Source organism: Aspergillus vadensis, assembly GCF_003184925.1.
Source record: "Aspergillus vadensis CBS 113365 unplaced genomic scaffold BO88scaffold_5, whole genome shotgun sequence".
NCBI classification, from domain to species: Eukaryota; Fungi; Ascomycota; class Eurotiomycetes; order Eurotiales; family Aspergillaceae; genus Aspergillus; species Aspergillus vadensis.
Genome location: NW_020292043.1, coordinates 787,160 through 809,073, shown reverse-complemented (window position 1 = coordinate 809,073; position 21,914 = coordinate 787,160). Strand labels below are relative to the sequence as shown.

The following is a 21,914-nucleotide window of genomic DNA, read 5'->3' as shown; positions in this document are numbered from 1 at the left end:
TATTATTGTTCAGCTGAGCATTTAACCTGTTAGTTACTTAGTTAATGTTGTGTTAAACTCTGAGATACTCCGTCCTGAGGTGGATACTAGATAGGGTTATGTTGGCATACCTGCTATGCTATACTCCCCTTCCATATGAAATCATATAGGAGAAGAATAAAGGGGAAAAAAACAGTCCTTGCATCCCCACGTGCATTATCCCCCCATTATTTTTATTTTAATCGTTCATCATGTTATTTTTATCCCTCTGCTCCTTGTCTGAAGAGATAATAATAACTCCAGGGGGCAGTAACAGCAGCAGCAGCAGCAGCCACTGCCACACACAAGGCTGAACCCATTACTTGCTTGCTGACTTGAGTTTCAGTCTAGTCGGCATTGGATTCCGATCATCACATTCCTCTCATCATCCATCATCACAAATCACTCATAGTAATAATAAATTAACCCCCAAAACAAAGCATGCGAAAAATAACTCCACCCCCAAACTCCATCCCAAGATAATTCTATCCCTCTATTCCATTACCATCATCACCATCATCATAATGAACTAACCATCACCCCCTGCCCTCCCCATTATTATTCCCATTCCCATCACCACCAAACGAAGCAACCACTCTATCCACCTCCCCCCTAATCTCCGGCATCGCCCCCCTCATCTCCCTCGCCAACACATCCCGAAAACTCCCAAACGCCTCTTTCTTCCCCTTCAGATCTTGATTCCCGCGCTGGATCAACTCGACGAATTCTCTCGTGTAGATATCCGGATTCCTTGCTGCGTCTACGTAGTCGATAATCTCAGGGGGAAGTTGGATGCTGTGGATGGGAGGGTCGTTGCTGTTTCCGGGTGATTGGGATTGTGCGTCGGGGTGATTATCGGAGGTGTGTGTGCTGAGTGTGGAGAGCGCGAGAGTGAGATTTTTTCTATACACGTAACACGTAATCCGTTAGTAGAGTTATAAATATCAGGCGAGGAAGATGGCAGGGATAGGAAGGAGGGTAGGTACATTTTGCGAACGAGCTCTTGTTGGGTTTCGGGACCGAGGTAGCCGTGGACGGCGGATTGGATTTCGAACAGGTGTTGTATTACGTCTTTCAGGTCGGCTGAGGCAGATTTTAGTATTAGTTAGATTGAAAAACAGGGTATACGTACTGTCGACCGTGCTGAGGGGAATGGGAGCCATGATGTGCTGCTCTGAAACGTGAAGCTTGGAGCTGAGGCGGATTCTGTTTGGATGATGACGAGAGCAGAGAAGAGTCGAGTCCGGGGTAGACTAGCCGTTTTGGGTAATACGATGCTCCATCCATTCAGCTCAACTACGGATCCCGCCGCTTTACACTCGTTGCTTAAAGAGCATGCACCACATCTTACTCTGCTTTGAATGGTCGCGTCCCTAACTCTGCCACTGAAGCTGTTCGAGAAATACTTGAATACTAAGCCGATCTGACTGATTCTGTACGTCTTGCGAGGACATGTAGAACCCCACGCAACGTTTACAATCAACGTAAAGACATGAATGATCAGTGAACAAAATACCCAAAAGAATCACCACAGTCAAGCCATACAAAAATTCTCCCTGATATTTCTTATTGGAAGTTGAGACTGAAATTGTAACCCACATGCAGTTTATGCAATATGCGTTGATCAGCGAACAAAATCCGTAAAGGACTCACCGTGAGTATCTACAGTATCTAAGCAGAGAAAGAAGCAATTATCAAGACCAAGGCTTAAATATACATAGAACCCGTATCTTGTCCCCTTTCCATTGAAAAATTACGATCAGATCATCAACATACATACCTATCCTGCAACAGCTTTTTCTTTTTCTTCTAAATCTATTTTTACAATACACTGACACAAGGATATCGTCAAGATGAAGTTATTGACTGTTCTGTATGCAATGCTCTTCGCTACCTTTGCGGTAGCAGGGCCAGCACAAACCAATGGTCAAGACGAGAACACAGTTGAGAAGAGACAGAGTGTACGTCTGGTTCCCTGCTTGAGATATAGATGACTTGAAGATTATAGGCTGACGGTATTGGGATATGAATAGCCTGTATGTGATTAATTTTCCTGTCTGGAAGATAACCAGAGATTACAGATTGACAGAGATGACGACATATGAATAGTGTGTATGTGATTGATTCTTCCCATCCATAAGAGAGATAATCAGAGAATATAAACTGACAGTGATCGAATATGGATAGGATTTACCTGGGGGTGGGTGACCCTTCCTGGCCGAGAGAAATAACATGATATAAGCTGACAGTGACATGAATATGGATAGTTCGTATGTAATTGACCTTTTCTACCCGAGAGATATCTCCAGATTATAGGCTGACAATGATGTGATTTGAATAGTTTGTATGTGATTGACCTTCCTGCTGTGCCTCAGACATGACTGGAAATTACCATAGTACTATAGACTGATATCATGGAAATCCTGATAGGCGGTATGTAATTAACCTTCTCTGCCTTCCTCAGAGAAGCCTTGAGATTAGTATAGGTTGACAGTGATGGAATCTGAATAGTGGGCCCTCCTGTGAGTGACCTTTTCTGTCTATGATCTTGACGTGAGCATGTCTTTATTATACTAATTCAGAAATAGTAAACGTCTTGCCGTAACTGCCGGATACTGCAGTATCGCCAAACCCTTATCCAGGTAAGTAAGGCCTCTGAATTACATTATGCTCGTTGTTGTCCACTAACGCACTTTTACTAGAATGTCCGAATCATACTGTATTGATCCTTTGTGAGCATGTCATGGATGATTAGGTGAACAGGGTTCTTAAAACGCCTTGGTTTAGGTTTTCCCTATTAAATTAGGTTTCCCTATACTGTTATGCAAATGCAAAGGCTTCTTTTATACATTGTAACCTTTCTACATGTTCTCTTAGTAGTCTTCTGACAGTCCATGAGCAATCAGCACACGCACCGCCGCGCTCATGCCACGATCCTAGCTGATCCCAGAGCGGAAAAGGCCTTAAACATATTGTGAAGATGGAAAGCCGTCGGCTGTTTAGTAGTGTATACTCATAGAACTATGATTCAATGCAATGCTCGCTCGCTGATACAAGTCTACCTATGTATACCAGATTACGCTCTATCCATATTCAACCCTCACATCTGACTCGGCTATATCTCGCGCGTCCGCAGCGGCACCCGCGCCATTTCGATCTCCGTCTCCATCTCTAGCCCCGATAGGCTTGGAAATCGCCGGCTAAAGTTGGCTTCCCAGTCATCGCCTGCCGTCGTTGCCGAGCTCACCGTCGGGCTAGCCGGTTGGCTCTCCGTCCGCGTCTCGATACCCCCCACCCGGAGCCCCTTGGGCTTGGGAGGAAGAGCCGGTCGCGACGACCCGGTGCGCTGAGAGGCCGCATATCCCGTCGATGCCGTCTCCTGTCGGGGCAGTCCGCGCGATTCGTGTCGCTCCTGCATCGATGACGCTGTTGTGCCGCTGACCCGCGATCCCCGCGTGTCCGGACGCGCCTCCGTGGGCTTTGCCTGCAAAGCGGCGCTTGACTCGTCCGTGTATCGCCCGTAGCCCGTCGCTGTCTTGGGCGGAACCGGTGGCCGGTTCGACTCGCTCAGCAGCGACTGCACCTTGCTTTGGATCGCCTGCGACCGGGACCCGTCGCCGCCCTTGAAGCCACCCGCTCCACCCTCGGCCACCCGCCGACGGTACTCCTCCGCCGCCTTGGCTACGCGCTTCTCCTCCTGGGAGAGCCGCCGCCGCTCCAGCTCCCGCCGCATCTCCGGCGAAATGTCCTCGCTGTCCATCTCGATCAGGTCGCTGGCCGGCTCTGCCGTCACCTCCGCCGAAGGCAGCACCGGTCTGGGGAACTCTTCCGCCACGGGAGACTGCGCCTTGCTTTCTTGGTTACTGTGTTCGAACCGCCGGAACGCATCGCCAAATCGACCCGCAAACAGCGTCTTTGTGCCCGACAGAGACAGCGTCGATAAGCTCGACCGTTTCGTGTGCTTGGCCGTGCCGCTGTACCGCTTCTCACGCTTCCGGCTGCTCTCCTCTTCGCGTGCGCGCAGATAGTCCACGTCCGACGAGATGTTGCGGTCGTATGGCTGGTCCGTTTCGGTGCGCGCGTGTTGCAGCGGTGCGCCGCCTTCATACGGGCTGCGTGGCAGGTCAAGGGAGGAGCGCGCGCTCTCTGACCCGCGAGGCAGCTCAAAACGTGCGCTAGCGTGGACAGAAACAGGCCGGGAGCGGCTGTTGGCTGACCGAGATCGAGCAGGCTCCTCCACATCCAGATTGGTAGGTCGGAGTCCGTCAAGCGACGGCCGTGGCGAAGCAGACAGATCAGAGACGCGATCGTTCGAGACTCGCGGGTTGGGGAAGGACGAAGAGGTGGGTGACGGAGCTTTGCTTTGCCGGCCTGCTTTCTTGTCCGCCTCTGTCGGCCACGGTTGGCTGGATGGCCGACGCTGGTGGTCGCTGGACGGGAACTTGAAGATGGGCCGGCTGGATGGCTTGGAGTTCGGCACGCCAGGCGTCGCCGGCGGAGAGGTCATAGTACCAGTCGAGACCATGGCGGGTTTCTGCGGCACAGGCTGATACAAGGGAACCTGAGGCCGGGCCTCCTCGCGGTAGGTCTCGATCACCTCGGACGACTTGGTCTTGATCGGAGCCGGCTGGGGACGACGTTGAATGGTCGGCTCCGAAGTGGTCTTGGGAAGAGGGTCATTTTCTGCCGCGGGGTGTTTGGCAAACGCATCATCTGCCAGAGCATTGGTGAGTCGTTGAGCCAAATCTTCATCTTCCGTTTTCTCGGACACGGTGGGTTCAAAGTCGAATTTGCCCCCTTTTTCGTGCAGGATCTGGAACTGATCCAGCGACGGGAACCGGTTCGAGAACTCATCCGCGGACTCCCGCTGTCGGTTCCCAGCATCTAAGACGGAAAATGGATCGCCACCTCCGCGAAACGGCGACGGACTCGGCTTGGCCGAGTTGTGCTGCGACGGGGTTGGTCTGGTCGGGCGGCCTCGTCGCATGGGGGCAATCTCGGGGATGATCTGCGTCTCTTGCATTGGGGGAGAAAAGACGGCGCCCACTTGCGGCGTTTCTGTGGGGGATGGCGGCAGCTCCTGGTAACGGCGGGCTTCCGACGTCGAGCGATTGGCGTAAATCTATCTGTGTGAGCCTTCGCATTGCGTCTGCAGGTAACTGACTTACGTCTCGGATCGGCACGTCTTTGCCTTGCATGTGGCAGATCTCGCGCACCACTTCAAAGATATTCGGACGCTTTTGCGGGTGTTCTTTCAACATCCAGGCTGGAGAAGTCAGCATTGCGCCTTCCTTTCGAGCAGAGGGTCTTACCAATCAGCATCTTCAAGCGGTCGGAGAAGGGTGGGTAGTTAGGGAATTTGTAGCTTGCATTCAAAATGGCCATCTGTCCCACCTCCTCAAACGGAGTCGTGTAGTAGCACAATTTATATAGGAGGACTCCCAACGCCCAGATGTCGCTCTTCTCATCAATCGGCTGCTTCCGATAGACGTCGATCATCTCCGGACTGCGGTACTGCAGCGTCGTATGGCGCTGCACGTCATCCTCAATCAGCCGACCTTCAGCCGCCGAAGTGGCCGCGGGGCGCGGCGGCGCAGTAGACCCAAAGTCACACAGTTTGTAAATCGTGGAGCCTCCGTGACGGGAGATCAGCACATTCTCGACTTTGAGATCCCGGTGCAACAGCGGAGGCTTGAGGTAGTGCATGCATGCGACACCCTCGGCCACGTCCGAGAAGATCTTGATAATCTCCGGCTCGGTCAACCGGTTCTGCAAGCGCGTGTTCATGAAGTCGATCAGTCCGCCGCCGGCGCAGAACTCCATGAGGAGAAAGACCTCATACCCGCCGCCCTGCAGTTGCGACGCATGGGAGTCAATGTAGGTGACGATATGGCGGTGTCCCTTGAGCTTCTTCATCGTTTCGACCTCCGTGCGCATGTTGGCCAGGGCCGCCTTGTCGGGGACGGCCACGCGCTTCAGCACTGCACGATCGGAGCCATCGACGGGTTGAGGCAGGCGCACGACGTAGACGTGGGCGAAACCGCCCTCGGAGAGGTATTTCTCGACCACGACCCGATGGCTGCCGACCTGGACCTTGGTCCCGGGCAGAAAGGTGCCGGCGGGGGCATTGATGGCGGCCATGGGGTTGTAGACGGGGATCGGGAGATGCGGAGCCGCCTGGGACTGGTAGGACATGGTGGATGGGACGGGCCCTCGAGGGGCACGAGAGCGATGGTCAACAAGGACAGGCTATAGCGGCATCAAAGGGAAACGCTGAATGCGCGAGAGAGTAAGAAATAGAGGTCGGGTGAGGCTGAAGCCGGGGCAGGACCGAGTGAGGACAGTTGGCGGCGGGGAAGGGGGCGGTACCTGACAGGGCCAGGGGCAAGAAATGACGCCAACAGGGGGGTGGAGAGGAGAGGGGAGGAGAGGAAGCGGAGGAAGGAAAAAGAAAAAGGAATTTCTGGGAAACAGGTCGAGGGGATGGGAAACAGCAGCCAGCAGAGCCGGATGGAGATCAGACTGACCAGCAGCAGCAACGCAGCAGGCGTCAGGACTGGAGACTGGAGACTGAATGGATTGGATGGCGTCGGCCGGCTTCCGTTAAGCGTGGAGTCACCGCCTGGCAGTAAGTTTGGTGCAGCAAAAGGCTGAAACAAGGCGGATCTCGGATTCCAGGCTGACAGAAGTGGTTTTACTATATACTGGGGAGAGTGTGAGAAAGACAGAAGTTTGGAGGCAAAAGTATCTCCCCTCTTCTCTCTCCTTTCCATCTCCGCAACTGACTTAACGCATCCCGTGATCGCTTGGTGCCTGGAGATCACGGACGGGCATCATCGTGATCATCCCGGCTGCAGGCGGTCAGAATCCGACCATAGTAGTGATGGCAGCGGTCAGTTTAGCTTTAGTATCTACTGCGACTGGACGGAGATTTAGGATTAGTGTTCGATGTGACTGGAAGTCATCCGTGAGGCCATCCGACTCGTCTGTTGCCTGAGGCAGCAAAGAGAGAAGATTTACACGTGATAGTCATTAGTCATGAATTGCACCAACCAGCGAGTGCGGAGACATCGACCAATCAGACGACTGCCGGTTCCCCACGCGATGCTCCAAAACAGCGAAACCAAAACAAACACAAACATCGATATCTGGTGATCCTGCAGAGATGTTGGCATATCTGATCTTTATTGTTGCAATCAGCGGATACCACAAGGAACCCATGGTCGTCTACCCAGTAGATAACTCTAAGCCCATCCGGCCAGGGTTTTAATTAAGGTTGTGAGATCCCAGCCGGGTTCGCGGCGGATGCTTGTGCTCTATAGATTTCCGCTGGAATGTGGACGTGCCACTGCATTCATCGCGACATTGTATAGCAGGATGCACCGGTGCTCATTGGTAGTGCAGTTAGAATTCCAATCGCTCTCCAGAATGTAGTGGACAGCTGAAGCCGATCCCATCGGTATTTCCATTTGACAAGGGATCAAATCAGAGACAATCAATCGGTGGTGCTCAGCAACTGAAACCCAGCCATTGATCATCGTTTGTCCCGATTTATTGTCAACTATTCCATCTCCTTCCACTGCCACATCAGCTACGTTACACACACAGTATCTATCCCACCGCTCAACGGGGGAGCAATATTGTATATACATAGTACATCTATCTCATTACGCTGGTCGCCAGGGATCCGTTAGCGTTGCTGCGAGGATCACACAAACGGAGTCGATCCTGATTAGGCGCTCCTCTTGCCGCCAGCCGATCTCTTATCCCACGTCGCCTTTCTTCTTCGTCCTCTTTCTCCTCCCTCGCTATTATTGTGTCACCTACTATTATTGTTCCACCAGGTATGTGCTCTCACTGACGATTGCTGAGCTATCTGACCTCCTATCTCGATCTAGACGCGCTGATTCCAGCGCCTGCCGTTGTTTGATCATGTCGCCTCGATCGCAAGTGCGCCTCCACTAGTCATCAACAAGCGATATAAATTATATAAACATCAAGCTTAATTATTCATAACGACCGCCTACCATGGACGACGGTCCTCCTCCACCCCCTCCCCCTCACGGCGAGAAACCACAAACCACCCAGGGCGAATATCGCAAGACTTCCGACCTCCCTCCGGGGAATTACGACATCTTTATCATCCCCCCTCACTCCGCCGGCTCCGGATTTCTCTACCTACCTTCCCTCCAGCCACAACGTAACAGCTTCATCGCAGGATCCGCCTGCACACTCTTTGCTGTCCTGCTTTGGACCCTTATATCACCCCTTCTGAAAGCATGGTGCGCTGCCACTGTCGCCAGTGGCAATGGCCTGGCCATCGCCGTGCTGGCTATCGGAGTTGGGGTCGCCGGGTGGGCCGTGGGCGCCTCACAATCCGATTCTGGGGGAGGCCGACGACGGCCCAATTTTGGATTTAATACCGGCGGGGGTCCAGGCGCGGGTGGACCCTCCGGCAATGGCGCCGGGGGTGAGTATGCACGGGGACAGCAGCATGGGGCCCAAAATCAGGGCCCGAATGGTCATCCTGGTGGGCAGGGGCAAGGACAGCAGCAATATGGGGGCAACTTCAATTCGGGTCCGCCTCCGGGTGCAGGCCAGTATGGTGGGAACCATCAATACCAGAATACTGGTGGGCCCGGAAGTGGACCACCCCCGCAACCGCCACCGCAGGCAGGCGGATCAAATAAGACAGGTTCGTCTGCCACCGGCTCTGAAAGCAAACCTCAAAGTGGAGCTGATTGGGAGAAGGCCCGTGAAGAGACCCGGCGCAAGGAGGAGCTGCGCCGCAAGATGGAGGAGTTTAAGCGGAAGCGGGAGGCCGAGCAGCGCGAGAAGCAGCAGAAGCGCGAGCGCGAGGCCATGGAGCGAGAGCTGCGTGAGCGCAGGGAGCAGCTCGAGAAGGAGATGGCTGCCGCCAAGGAGGCGGCCGCCCGCGAGGCCCGAGAACGGGCGGAGCGCGAAGCAGCCGAGGCCAAAGCCAAAGCGGAGCGAGAGGCCGCGGAAGCTCGAGCCAAGGCGGAGCGTGAAGCCGCGGAGGCCAAGGCTAAAGCAGAGAAAGAGGCTCGAGAGGCCCGCGAGCGAGAAGCACGTCGGGCAAAGGAAGCCCGAGAACGAGAGGCACGACGCGCCGCCGAAGCCAAGGCCCGTGCTGAGCGCGAGGCCGCAGAGGCCAAGGCTAAAGCAGAGCGTGAGGCTGCGGAGGCAAAGGCCAAGGCAGAGAAAGAGGAGGAAGAGCGTAAAGCTGCAGCTAAGAAGGAAGCGGATGCCAAGTTTGCGGCGCTCAAAGAGGCTGCCGCGAAGAAGTATGCCGAGAAGAAAGCCAAAGATGCACAGGAGGCAGCGGCCAAAGAGGCCGCCAGCCAAAAGGCATCTAGCACGTCCACTCCCCGCACACCATCACCCAAGAAGCCTGCGTATCCCCGCACCGACACTGACAGCTCATATTCCAACTTTCGACCGACTGACCGTCCGCGCCGGCCGTACGGCGGTGCCACCTCGGGGTCATCAGTGTACTCGGACTCTTCATATGCGCCGTCACAGACAACAGCACGAACGACACCGCCGCCATCGAATCGTGGGGCCTATGAGACTAAAGACCCTGATAAGATTGTTATCAAGGGTGTGTTCGAGTTCAACAACAACTTTGTGCGCAGTCCTGTGGCGCAACTCGTCTCGGGCCAGGGCATGGTCAGCGATGGACTGGTTCTGAGGATCACGACAGAGGGACTCTTCATCGACGACGATGTACGCGGCGTCGGCCAGCGCGAATGGGACGTCAAGGCATGGACGATGAACCTCGTCGAGGTATGGTGTCCGAAATTCGGGGCGCAGCGTCAACCACCGAAGCCCCCGCCGGGGCCATTCAATCGGCGGGGCAACGAACCGACGCCAGAGGAATCGGAAGCATTCCTGGGCAACCTGCTGAAGATGTGCAAGAACACGTGCCGACTATCGACCGGGGGAGGAGATGATCAGCGCTCGCTGCATGTGTTGCGGGCGTCGGTGCGCGACCACGAGGGCAAACGATATGTGTTTGTGTTGCAGGAGACGGAGGGGTGGAAGGTGGCGATTGGGCTGCAGCGGTTGCGACGGGGGACGTTGTCGCGGGCATTGGGGGTGATGGGGTTGGGAGTGAATGAGAGTCGGATGATATTATCAGGATTAGGATATGAGTGATGATACCTTGTATATACAATAGCACATAATGATGAGCCTTTTACTTATTACATACCAGGGTGATAGATTGTGTTAGCCCTAAGCAGATATCCCTCCACACATGTATACACATACCATGAACACACACCATAGACAAATGAAATCACAGATAAACAAAATAGTATCCATCATCACCAACCCCACATCAATAAATCAAGGCATGATGGAAAACCCCTTATAACTTTCCCAGGGTCATGACGTCGGAACCAAACAATACTCTCCCCGCGTAACCCCAACCTGACCCAACTGACATCAACGCGGCAAAACCATCGCAAACCACCACCACCATCACCACCATACCTTCGATTGAAAAATTGAATAGCTACAGCAACTACAAACAACAGAACATAACAGAACATAACAATGGAATGATACCCGTGAAAGACAGAGAATGTCCCTCTGGACAATCAGCCTCGTCACACAGATCCTGTGTCTGGCGCTGGTATCTGGGTTTGTCGCGCTACGGGGGGTTGTAGCGTGGAGGTTTAAGAAGGGGGTTGATGTTGAGGATGGTATACCTGCCCCCTACCTTCTACATAGAGGAATGTGTTAGCTAATGGGTTGATAGGGTTTTGTTTTGTATCGTTGGTATACTACCCTATTTATACTGAGTACGGTACGGAGTATAGAAGGAGAGACTAATGGGAAAGGGTAGATATTCTTCGACGCATACTGCATATTAATTCTTTTTTGTATGTCCCCATACCCTTCTCCATACATATACCTCACATACATACTCTATATACTAACAAAGAAATAAACATAGATATATTCAACAACGGCACCCAACCCCCCTCAACCCTCACTCCATCACAAACAACCATCGTGTACAAGGTACAACACCTACCCTATCCCCATACCCATTCCCCCCCAGTTTCCACACTATACTAACAACCCCTCCCCTTTCCATCAAGTTATTCTATACGTTAACAATAATCTACGTCCCCATGGTCCTCCTGGCAAAGCTCACCCTGCTCACCATCCTCGCCCGCCTCTTCATCGTCCGCCGATCCCAAACCCTAACCGTGTACCTCACCATCACGCTCACAACAATCTACTACATCATCATCTTCTTCATCAAGATCTTCATCTGCAACCCTGTCTCGACATTCTGGACGTCGCCCAACAACCCACATAACCCTAATTGTCTCTCCGAGGGGGGCGTGTTTCTTGCTGATGCGGTGATGAGCGTTATCACAGACCTTGCTATCTTACTACTGCCCATCGGGTTGATGTTTCCACTGAGACTGGGGGTGGTGAAGAAGGTGAAAGTGGGGGCTATGCTGGGGTGTGGCGGGTTGGCTGTGGGATTTAGTATTTATAGGGTTGTGCTGGTGGTTGGGGTTGGGGCTGCGGGGTTGGGGGATAGTCAGGTTTATGCGAGGATACTGTTGTCTGGGTATGTTGTTCCTCTATTTCGATCGTTTATGAGGGTTTGGTGTGGTTGTGGTTGTGTGCTTGCTAACTAGTTGGTTTTGGGGTAGGAACGCGGAAGGAGGTTTCGGGCTCATTTGTAGCTGTATCCCTGCGCTGCATATCCTAGTCTCGAGGGTGAAGGCGAAGATGAGGAAGGGGTCGAGGTCGAGGAGTACGACGACTGGGAAAGGGTCTTCTGCTATTGCGTCTGGGGACGGGAGTGGGAGTGGTAGTGGTGGTGGGAAGAAGAGGGATAGGGGTGTTTCGAGTAGTGGGGGCACTGCGGCGCCGATTGTTATTACGAGCTCGCCGGAGGATGTGCTTCATGATCCTGGGGGGTTGCTTGCTTCGTGTGATGATGGTGATGATCAGGATGGAGGGGAGGGGAGGGGTGAGAAGAATGATAGAAGGGATGATAGGGAGGAAGGCTGGGTGTAAATACAGTTTTCACTACTTTAAATTTACTCAGAACATACTCAGTACAGCATTAGGATCATACATTCATCCTATCCCAACTCATCAGTCATCCCAGGTATATAACGCCTCTGGCATCCGCCAGCATACTATCAATCAATAATCAATAAGACACTCCGTCCACAACGGATGAAGGAAAAAACCAAAGGAAAGAAGAAGAAAAAACCAGTCTATCGCCCAGTCTGTCATGCGGGTGGGAATCAGAGGAAGCAAATCGAACAATCAACAGGAACAGCAGCAACTTTTAGCATGCACGCTGTCTAAAAGGGAAATCCGCCGGGGAATCCTCCGCGCTGTCCTCCTGCGTGCGCAAAGCCGCCGCCGCCGCCGTTCATCATGTTGAACAGCACGCTGGGATCGATGTTGATATGGGTTCCTCCCATACCACCCATGCCTCCCATTCCTCCCATACCGCCCATGCCGCCCATGCCTCCCATGCCGCCGAAGCCGCCGTGCGAGAACATGTCAGCTGGGTCCATCAGGTCGTCGCCGTTGTCGTAGGCAGCACGTTTCCTATGCTGGTTAGCAAATGCCAGACACCACATTTAGCGAGGAACTTACTGAGGATCACTCAAAGTCTCGTACGCCTCACCAATCTCCTTGAACTTCTCGTCACCAGCATCACCGTCCCGGTTCTTGTCCGGGTGGTACTGGATCGCCATCTTGCGGTACGCCTTCTTAATTTCTTGTTCGCCCGCGTCCTTGGACACACCGAGGATCTTGTAGTAATCCTTGCGCTGCGCCTTCTTCAGCTCAAACTCGGCCTTTCGGATCTCCTCTTGGATGCCCTTCTCGGTCGGGTTCGACTCTGCCACCGCCTTGTAGTCACGCACAGCTTCTTCCCAGTTGCCGGCACCGCCGTGCGCCTTGGCGCGCATCTTCTGCGCCTTGAGGTACCCGGGGTCCAGCCGCAGGGCCTCGTTGCAGTCTGCCACTGCGTTGTCGTACTCCTTCAGGTTGATGTAGGCCTGCGCCCGGTTCTGCAGAATCTTGGCGTTCTGGTCCTTGTTCTTCGGGTCGACTGTCAACGCCTCACCCCACAGGTCGATGGCGCGACGGTAGTCCCTAGCCTTGAATGCCGTGTTACCCTCTTCCTTGGTACGCACCAGCTTCTGCACGGTACGCAGCAGCTTGATCGCCGCCTTCATATCCGGATCCAGACCCAGGCACATCTTCAGCAGCTTCAGCGCCTGGTCCGTGTCACCCATACCATAGAAAGCCCGGGCGCGGATCATCAGCGCATCAGGGTCCTGGCTGTTCACCCGGAGCATGCTAATAGCAATGTCCTGTGCCTTGCCGTACGAGTTGTCGTTGCCCATCTTCAACTGAGCCTCTGCAGTCATCAGTGTCCACTTGCGGGGCTCCTTGACACCTTGTCCGAGGAGCTGGCGGGCCTGGTCGAGGCAGAACAGCACCATGGAGACACCACGGTCCTGCGAGAGAGCCTCCTCCGCCTGGCTGACAAAGCGGAGCATCTTCTCTGCGGCCGCACGGTCAGTAGCGGAGGCCGGGGGCTCAATCTGAGACAGCACATCAAGGGCATCCGTCGGGCGGCCCAAAGCGGTCAGGATACGGGCCAAGCGGTACATGATCTTAGTGTTGGTGGGGTCGAGCTCGCGGGCCCGTTCGCAGTCCTCCAGAGCAGCCAGGTATTGGTTGACCGCCATGTATGCTGCAGCCCGGTTGGACAGGTAGACGGACGAGTTGGGGCTAATCTCGAGAGCTGTACCATCGTTACTAAACTGCCACCAAAATCTGCCTGAAGTCAGGTATGAACCTACCCTTGTTGAATTCCTCAATGGCGCGGGCATAGTTGCCATCCTTGAAAAACTTGTTTCCAGCCAGCTTGAAGGAGTCGGCCTCAGCGGTGTTCCCATTGGACCGGTGAGGGGGCGGGGTCGGACTCTTCTCCGTGTGAGTACCATTCACACCGTTAGTGGCAGAAGGGGAACCAAGGCGGGGATCGTTGGTGTCGACGTCCATCGAGCTTCGCATATCATCGCGAGCGGCAGCCATAGCGGAAAGACGACGTAGTTCGTCGGGATGAAGGTTTAGCGGGTGAAAGTTAGGGTCGTGCGAGTACCGATGATGAACGGCAGACAGCGACGACGCGGACCGGGGGACGGACGAGGGTTTCGACCGGACCGAGGCTGATTTGGAGGGAGTGGAGGTGGAACGACTGTGCGCCGGACGAGTAGGTTTTCGAGGAATGGAAGGACGTTGAGTCGGAGTAGGAAACGACTGCGGATGGTGAAGCGGCGGCGTAGGAGGAGGATGGGGGTGGCGAGAAGGAGCCGAATGAACGGTCTTTGCCCGGTGAGGAGGGGGCGGAGGTCGAGTCGGGAATGAGTCGTCGGTCTTGACTCTTGCGGATGGACGCGGGGGAGGAGGGGAACTCGCTGAAAATGAAGAAGAATAAGGAGGAGGGGGGAGAGGAGAGGAAGACGGAGGGGGAGAAGAAGCAGGAATCGAGCGAGTGGGAGGAGTAGGAGGAACAGGAGCAGAAGCAGTCGTTGTCGGAGTAGATTTAGACTTGGAAGAAGAGGATTTGGAGGAAGAAGATTTGTGACGAGAGAAAAGATGCGGGAGCCCCATCGCCGCTGGGCTGACTGTGATTGGTGGCGCCGATCGAAGGGCAGCGAAGGCGGTGGAATTTGTTTCTCTGCTTTCTTCTTTCTTTCTCTCTCTGTCTCTCTCTCTCTTCAGATCCCGCTGGTGTTATCCCTCACTTGACGCGGGTCTGCAACCTGTTAATTTATCAATTATTATTAGTCGTGTCGGTGGACAGTCAGTGTTAATCTATCACTGTTTCTGTCACTCTCTTTCTTTCTTTCGGTCCTGTCGTAATCCCGATTTTTATCACTGCTCGTATCGGTCTTAATCCGTCTCAAGCACTCATCATGATCGGTCGTATCTGTTCAGTTGCAGCTTCGGAAAAGAATGCCAGCGCGGAGTAGTATCAATCAACTTTTAATGTCACTTCACTGCTCGCGGAATAAAACACAAGCAAAGCACAGCACAGCAAATATCACAAACACTCAAGTCAAAGTCAATACTCAACAAACACAGATGAATGAAGTGATGTGAAAAAAAGTTCAACGGCGCTGGCCTCCATCTGTCACGCTGCTACTAATATTAATAGTCTCCATCCAGACGACCCTCCCAGTCGCTCGAAAATTCGGAGGCTGGGTCACCGACCATCACTGGCTAGCGTCTTGCCTTCGTCATGCGAGTTGCCAACAGCAACACTACGCGCTGCCAATGATTCCCCTCCATCCTACGCCTCTAGTCTGTCATGGCGGTCGCAGTTTGACAAGCTTTTTTCTCTTTTTACTATGTGGCCTAGACTATCTTGACACTGCGGTTGGCTTATCATTCCGTCCACCTCTGTCTCTACCCAAGCTGGGGCCACCCGCATGTTGGTGCGTCCAGTCCACGTTTACCCTAACTGCAGACGTGTAACATGGCTTTCCTTCTCGCTGCCTCTCTGTTCTTCTCCTCCTGCTCTCCCGCCTTCCATCTGCATCGGTCCTGCCTCCCCACAGTGCTCCACTTTCTTAGGCACGGCTGCTATTCCCCTGTTACGAAGAACGAACTCCTCCCAAAAGGTGTCCCAGTAGCAACTCCGCCTCAGCTTCCTTGACGATCTTAGCGACTTCACTCTTAATGCGGATCTGCTCTTCCGTATACAGCTTGATCTGTGGTGCGATCAGCGCCCCATGGTAGTCCTCTGAAATCCGCTGTAATCTATTATGGATAATCCGATCCACCTCAGCTAGCTGGCCGTCAAGTAGCTTCCCAAGCTCGTGCTTCGCATTCTCCGTGCTTCCTCGGAGGACATCGTTGGCGTGGTCGTCTGCTGTCTGTTGCATCAACGCTCTGATACGCTGTAAGCTTCCTCGTCCTGTCGTGACGAGCATGTTAGAATACTTCTCGACTAGCTGCGATAGAGTCTCACCTGTTTCGGAGGCACAGGCCTGGTAGGTTTCTTTCAGTCGCTCAGCGATCGCTTCGGCGAACGTTCGGTTGATACGCTTCTGCTCCTGCATGGTCCACTTCTCAGCCTGTCGAAACTGCTCTCCCATTGTCTGATGGCACGCGACGAGCGTATCTTGCAGTTGGACTCGGATTCCTTCAGGGACACCTTGCTTGACGGATTCAATCGCCTGTGTGTGGAATCGACTGACCACAGCTTCCAGATTTTCCTTTAAAGAACGAAGGCAATGCGGGAGAAGTTCCGTGAAAGTCCTGTTGCGCGTTAGACTGATCCAGAGTATTCCTAGATAGCAAACACACCTCTTCCAGGATGAAGCTATCTTATCAAGCATTGGTCGGGCTCTGCAAGCGATTAGGTCAGTTTGGACTCTAGTGCTTAATGTTTGACTTACAAATCTTGATTCCAATCCTGAATAGCTGTCAGCTGTGTTTATTGCACCTGTATGGAGGGACTTACTGTCTCATGAAATACTCCCCGTCGGCGACAGATGGCCTTGTATGTATTCCATCGGAGTCCCCCGGAACTGCCTGGGGCATTCCAGCGAGAGACAGCTTCGGGGAATTGGACAACTGCATGTCGCGACGCTCGGTCTGTACCATTAGCGCTGCTAGGATTTGCCATCAAAAGACTTACTTAGTTTATTGAAGATGTTTACTTGGACAGTCTCCCTGGCGACACTGTCGAAATGGTTCATATGCGCCTCCGCAGCCTAAAAGGTCAGAACTGGATTAGGAAGTGAGGAAGTGAACATACTTCTGTCAGTCCGCCAAACACACGTTCGAAGTCGGCTTTGATCTCTTTGATTTTTTGCTCTGAGGCGTCACCTGTTGCCGTGCTCACCAAACACCACAGCTTCATCGACTGCAGGACCTGGTTCAGTTGGGTCAAGAACCTCCGAGACGATTCTTCTCTGGCCTTTTCCGTGAGCCTTACGCAGTGACGCTGTAGAAGTGGTATCTCAGTCTCCTCCAGTTCGGAGAAGCCACCAACGAGCTTGGCCATATCAGCCCGGCCCCGGAGACCTTGATAGGCCCGGGTCGACACGCAAAACACAGGAAGGTTCCTTTCCAGCTCGTCATAATCACAACCTGCGGCCTGGATTGGGTTTTCGGTGTCATCTTCAAGTTCCTGGTCCAAACTCTGAACCTCCAAGGCAAAGTCGCGTTTGATCTGTTGTTTCGAAAACTTGTTCCTCGCCTCAATGCACGAATTTATAACAGAGTGCTCCATCTGTTTCTTTCCGTCTTCTAGCTCTTCCAGCTCCTCCACTTTGCTGTCCATTTCCTCGTTGATATGCTTTAGCTGAGACCGTAGATCCTTGCGCTGAATCTTGAGGTCCAAGACTCGTTTCTTGAGCTTCTCCACCATAGGAATCTCGGTGGTGCCTGCCTCTTGAATGGCTGGCATCTCCAAGGGCTCGCTTCCGTGTGGCTTCTTGCGTTTGGGAGTGATTTCCAATACATCACAGCCGAACTCATCGCCAGTTAGTCGTTCTTCGAGTTCTTCAATCTCGGATTCTATCCACTCCAGCTGCGAGAGTATTGTTTTCTTGGGCTTCTCGAAAGCGTTGATTTCTTTCTTCAGCCATTCAACCTTAGCTGGCAGCTGTTGAACTTCATTGAACGCTGGCAAGTCGAGGCCCAGAGAATGAATGACTTCAGTTGGAACTAGGTCGTCGGTTTTAGTACAAATGAAGGTCATGTCATTGAATGCGCAATCCATTTGCATTTGCAGCTTGTAGTTCTTTCCAAGCAGGTCACGCGCGACTTTATCATCGACAGCCCGGTTGATGGGAGCCACAATCCAATGAGCCGAACAGCGTCTCATGTAATCTTCGGCGACGGCAACTCGCGCGGAATTGGAGTCAAAGATGCCAGGAAGGTCCACCAAAACCGCACCAGTTGCCAAGGCTGGGGCTTTGGTGTATATACGCACAACACGCACAAGAGGCCAAAGACCGATGCCCTGGTTGGCTGTGTCAGTGTCGCTCGCAGAGTCTGGGTGTTCAGCGGCATCTTGTTTCTTAGCAGACTTCTTGGGTCGGCCGCGTTTTCCCTTGCTGTCAATATAGGATTTCAGTTTGACAGAGAATGCTTTAGGGTCATCTCCCTCGAAGCCCATAGTAGTTCCCAGGAGATCAGTGACTCTCTCGCTCGCCATCAAGTCGGCAACGGATGTGTTCAAAATGTCTTTGGGTGTCAGCATGGGGTAGACGGCCTTGATCTTGTCAAGGGCCACCGCTGCATCGGGATTTTTGGGGATTGCACCTCGAGTCACTTCATCCTGGTGGTCAAGGAGCTCTGCAAACAAGACTTCCAATTCGCGTTCCCATTCATGTCGCTCGATAAATTCGACTTCTGCTCTGTACTTCGTGGCTCCTTGGTTGTAGGAGATCTCCGTTGCAACGGCAGTAGAAGCACGCATGCAGTCTGTAGACAAGACATTCTTCTCATCTAGGATCGCGTTGATGAGTGACGACTTTCCTGCGCCGGTGCTTCCAACTAGTCCGATGATCACTTTTTCCGTACAGGCATACTTTTGGGTCCGCTCAATCTCAGCTTTCCAGTCTGTCTCATTGCCGAAGGCATTCGATCCTGCAAAAATGGCATATAGCTTCTTCAGAATCTCAAGTCCTTTACTCACGGCGTTCTCCAAGGCGACGATTTCTTCGTTTTCGGGAATCTTGATATCCAACTCTTGCGGAGACTCCTCGACCGAGTCCGCCATGGCGACATCCTCGTCTGGAAGATCAGCTCTCGGTTCTGGTTCTGGTTCGTCCTGATCAACAGACATAGACTCAGGAACGACATCATGATCATCAACCTCTTCCTTAACCACGATGGTTTGGGGAACAATCGATTCGAAGTCGACATTGTCAACCAAAGCTTTGAAATCGGCAACTGCACCCCGTCAGTCAACTCTCAAACCAGACCAGTATAATGCCCACTCACAATCAACACAAGAGATCATCTCAGCCCTCCCCTGATCGACCCCCGCAAAATACCTCTCATACCAGCATTTCAAAGAACCTTCATAGTCCGCATGCATCCAATCCCAGCCTTTGGTTTCAACATACTTGACACGATCAACGTACAGCTCCCGCATCCTAGGCGTGATACAAGTCCAGATGGCCTTGAAGTCAGGACAAACAGGTCCTTTACGTACAATCAGCTTCCACGTCCAACCACAAGTATACAGTAATCAAGCGGGAGGTGAAAGGAAACACTTACTATCCACCTGACCCTCCCAGCACCGTGCATGTTTCGCAGTCTGCTCAGCCACGAAATGCAACTCAGCAAATTGTAGAACGTCTATCTCCGAATGCTGGCTGCTCTGGGGTTCTTCCTCGGGAGCCCGGGACATCGACCTCGGTCTCGAGAGGAGATCGCGTTGCTCCATTGTTAAACCGGCCCAGCGACCTCAAGACGAAACCTCAATGAAGTACTGCAACACAGCATACAAGAAGCAGCAGAGAATGAAGACGGAGACTGCTATCAAGGAGATGTAGAAGATCCAGTAGATGAGGAGAAAGAGGGAGCGGAACGCGAAGGTCAAGATAGTAAACATGGTTAGTTGAGGGGGAGACGCGGAGCTGTGGAGTGAATTGAGCGTGTACTGGGAGCATATCATGTTTGTTTATCCATGGTCATTCACTGCGTCTCTGAGTAGGGTTGTGCTTGTTTTCGTCTTGGGGTTTGCCATGGTGATTAGGTGTGGGGTAGGAAGGGGAGATGAGGTGGTGGTGGTTGTGGTGGTGATGGGGACTGGAAGGTGCGGGATTATAGTGGTATAGTTTGCTTTATATTGTATCACATGATGGCAATGGGTGAGTGACTAAAGAGAGTGTGAGAACGGGCTGAGATGAACTGAAGTGGTAAGTACGAGGTAAGCAGTGAGAAGTGAGGGAAAGGAGTAAAGGATCTATCACAGATTGGGTATCTCGAACGAAGCAGAACCACCTAGTAAGCAGACAAAGAAATAAGAGCGAATGAGGTAATGTACAGGATGAAAGGCATCAAGAAACAGACAATCTAATAGTAATACACATGCACCCCCTAAAACACCCTGGCTATGCTTGATAATTGGCGACGCCACTAAACTAGAACAAGGATTATGGTAAATTAGGATAGCCGGCCAGCAGCTGATAATATCCGTTCCAATCCGTCTCTACAACTCCGCCTCTTTCCTAACACACTAAACGGGAACCCTCACCTCGACACAGCCCGGTTAGCCCTCCTCCTCGCAACCGCCGTCCACCGAGATCCGCACGAGCCTTCGTCTTCGTCGTCATCCGTAGGTAGTGGAGGCAAGGGCCGATCAAGGATGTGCCGCCCATATGGCGGGGGTACATCTCGCCTCTGTGCTAAAGCAGCAAGATGAACTTGGCCATGAAACGAAGAAGGGCGGTAAGGCGCATAGTGAGCATCAGGGGTGGGTCTGGTGGTCACGGCGTAGTCGGGGCTTAGGTGTGGTGAGGGGCATGTGGAAGGTTTCAAGAACCACAGCTTCTCGTGCTCGAGCCAGACGAGACGGTTACCTTCGGTGGTAATGGTGGTGGTCACGGCCTGAGTGGTGACTGTTGTCGTGGTGGTTGTGCTCAGCAGAGGGCCGGGAGATTGGTGAGGGGTAAGATCTGAAACGCTTCGAGTTCGGGAGCTCCACGGGTGAAGGGAGAAGGAGGACGAAGGAGGGGGAGGAGGTAGGTTTAGTGTTGGTTGTGGCCTTGATTGTTGTTGGTACTCATGCTCGTCGGCTGTGACCGGGGGCTGTGGACTGTGGCAGCGTTGGTAGAAATTGAGATTGGCTTCCGGCTCATGGTGGTGGTGGAATAGCGCAAATGAGTACTCTGATTCAGACACGGGACTGAAGATCGCGTCCGTCGAGCTTGGTCGTGGAGGGAGGTCATGAGGTGTTAATGGGCTGATCGGGCTGACTGGGGTGGACGTGTCCAGACGAATACTGGGGACATTTGCTCGTCGCGGCGAGACGGTGAACCGAGTGTCGGCGATAGGCGGGCCTTCTAAGGATGAAAGGTCCATTGTGAAGATGTGAAAGACGGTATTAAGAGAAGGTAGATAAAAAAGTGGATGTAGGCCAAGCAATTGTACGCAAATGTCACAGAAAGATCATTGCACGCGACCTATGTACCGATGAAGGAATTAAAGTCGGTGTGGAAAAGTATGATCGTCAATAATCGAGTGAAAATATACTTGGGGGGTCCAAAAGGGAAGAGCACAGTTCATATATCAGACAGTTGTTGATACTTGAGGCAGTGCTGGAACAATGTCCCCTGTGGGAAAAGGGTGGTGTTGTCTTCTGTCTGCACGGCTATGGCCAATTTCTTTGACGGGCACAGCAACAAAGACACAATAATACGAGCCAACAACACCCATGACAGTCAGGAAATCGCCTTGCGCCTCACAGTGGATTCCTCCTCGCAGTTCGTTCCAACCTCCTAATAGTGGACTGCAGCTGCGGAAAGGGCGCAAGCCCTGTTGGCAAAGCTTTCGGCTTGACCGGCTGATGTTCGCCTTGGTTCAGGAGCGAACAAGGAAACCAATCCGTCGGCTCACGTTAAACCCCGCCGTAGAAGGATCTCCCGGTGCTCGATAGTTCCTTTTTTGCCCTTCGGGATGGGCCCGGCACTGGGGCAGAAGAAGGATTTGGGGTCCGAGACTGGATGTGCTGTCATCGTAACCATGAAGTTGTAGTTTCATCGTGGAGACGATCATAAGCGCAGATAGAAGCCCCTATGAATTTAGACGCCATCTGGAGAGATTCCATGGGTCTG

The 21,914-nt window shown here is 52.9% G+C and overlaps 8 protein-coding genes across 8 annotated transcripts; 3 read left to right on the top strand and 5 right to left on the bottom strand.

The window, feature by feature from the left end:
• Positions 1-277: 277 nt before the first annotated feature.
• On the bottom strand, positions 278-1,222 carry nut2 (mediator complex subunit NUT2). The gene is made up of 3 exons (XM_025702104.1): positions 1,151-1,222; positions 1,005-1,101; positions 278-921 (listed from the first exon to the last, which is right to left on the bottom strand). The coding sequence occupies exons 1-3, from the start codon at positions 1,179-1,181 to the stop codon at positions 555-557; spliced, it is 495 nt and encodes a 164-aa protein (XP_025565421.1). The 5' UTR covers positions 1,182-1,222; the 3' UTR covers positions 278-554.
• Positions 1,223-1,404: 182 nt separating this feature from the next.
• On the top strand, positions 1,405-2,831 carry BO88DRAFT_237142 (uncharacterized protein). Its single transcript, XM_025702103.1, has 5 exons — positions 1,405-1,453; positions 1,872-1,979; positions 2,530-2,540; positions 2,607-2,660; positions 2,721-2,831. Exons 2-5 carry the CDS (start codon positions 1,872-1,874, stop codon positions 2,752-2,754), a joined length of 207 nt encoding a protein of 68 aa, XP_025565420.1. The 5' UTR covers positions 1,405-1,453; the 3' UTR covers positions 2,755-2,831.
• A 302-nt stretch (positions 2,832-3,133) lies between these two features.
• BO88DRAFT_335063 (putative serine/threonine protein kinase) lies at positions 3,134-6,213 on the bottom strand (the record flags this gene model as incomplete). The annotated part of the gene is made up of 3 exons (XM_025702831.1): positions 3,134-5,140; positions 5,187-5,284; positions 5,331-6,213. 3 exons carry the CDS (start codon positions 6,211-6,213, stop codon positions 3,134-3,136), a joined length of 2,988 nt encoding a protein of 995 aa, XP_025565419.1.
• A 1,674-nt stretch (positions 6,214-7,887) lies between these two features.
• Positions 7,888-10,197, top strand: BO88DRAFT_442198 (uncharacterized protein; the record flags this gene model as incomplete). The annotated part of the gene is made up of 6 exons (XM_025709934.1): positions 7,888-9,650; positions 9,675-9,678; positions 9,703-9,723; positions 9,745-10,008; positions 10,039-10,137; positions 10,162-10,197. Exons 1-6 carry the CDS (start codon positions 8,047-8,049, stop codon positions 10,195-10,197), a joined length of 2,028 nt encoding a protein of 675 aa, XP_025565418.1. The 5' UTR covers positions 7,888-8,046.
• A 319-nt stretch (positions 10,198-10,516) lies between these two features.
• Positions 10,517-12,090, top strand: BO88DRAFT_478366 (uncharacterized protein; the record flags this gene model as incomplete). The annotated part of the gene is made up of 6 exons (XM_025711992.1): positions 10,517-10,748; positions 10,805-10,824; positions 10,892-10,928; positions 11,003-11,070; positions 11,151-11,635; positions 11,721-12,090. The coding sequence occupies exons 1-6, from the start codon at positions 10,628-10,630 to the stop codon at positions 12,088-12,090; spliced, it is 1,101 nt and encodes a 366-aa protein (XP_025565417.1). The 5' UTR covers positions 10,517-10,627.
• A 296-nt stretch (positions 12,091-12,386) lies between these two features.
• BO88DRAFT_334387 (DnaJ and TPR domain protein) lies at positions 12,387-14,142 on the bottom strand (the record flags this gene model as incomplete). The annotated part of the gene is made up of 3 exons (XM_025702801.1): positions 12,387-12,639; positions 12,688-13,849; positions 13,908-14,142. 3 exons carry the CDS (start codon positions 14,140-14,142, stop codon positions 12,387-12,389), a joined length of 1,650 nt encoding a protein of 549 aa, XP_025565416.1.
• Positions 14,143-15,707: 1,565 nt separating this feature from the next.
• BO88DRAFT_451303 (uncharacterized protein) lies at positions 15,708-19,522 on the bottom strand (the record flags this gene model as incomplete). Its single annotated transcript, XM_025710623.1, has 8 exons — positions 15,708-16,374; positions 16,423-16,464; positions 16,515-16,531; positions 16,580-16,713; positions 16,757-16,832; positions 16,877-19,023; positions 19,075-19,278; positions 19,354-19,522. The coding sequence occupies 8 exons, from the start codon at positions 19,520-19,522 to the stop codon at positions 15,708-15,710; spliced, it is 3,456 nt and encodes a 1,151-aa protein (XP_025565415.1).
• Positions 19,523-19,926: 404 nt separating this feature from the next.
• On the bottom strand, positions 19,927-21,338 carry BO88DRAFT_236881 (uncharacterized protein). Its single transcript, XM_025702102.1, has one exon. The coding sequence runs from the start codon at positions 21,160-21,162 to the stop codon at positions 20,332-20,334; it is 831 nt and encodes a 276-aa protein (XP_025565414.1). The 5' UTR covers positions 21,163-21,338; the 3' UTR covers positions 19,927-20,331.
• Positions 21,339-21,914: the final 576 nt, after the last annotated feature.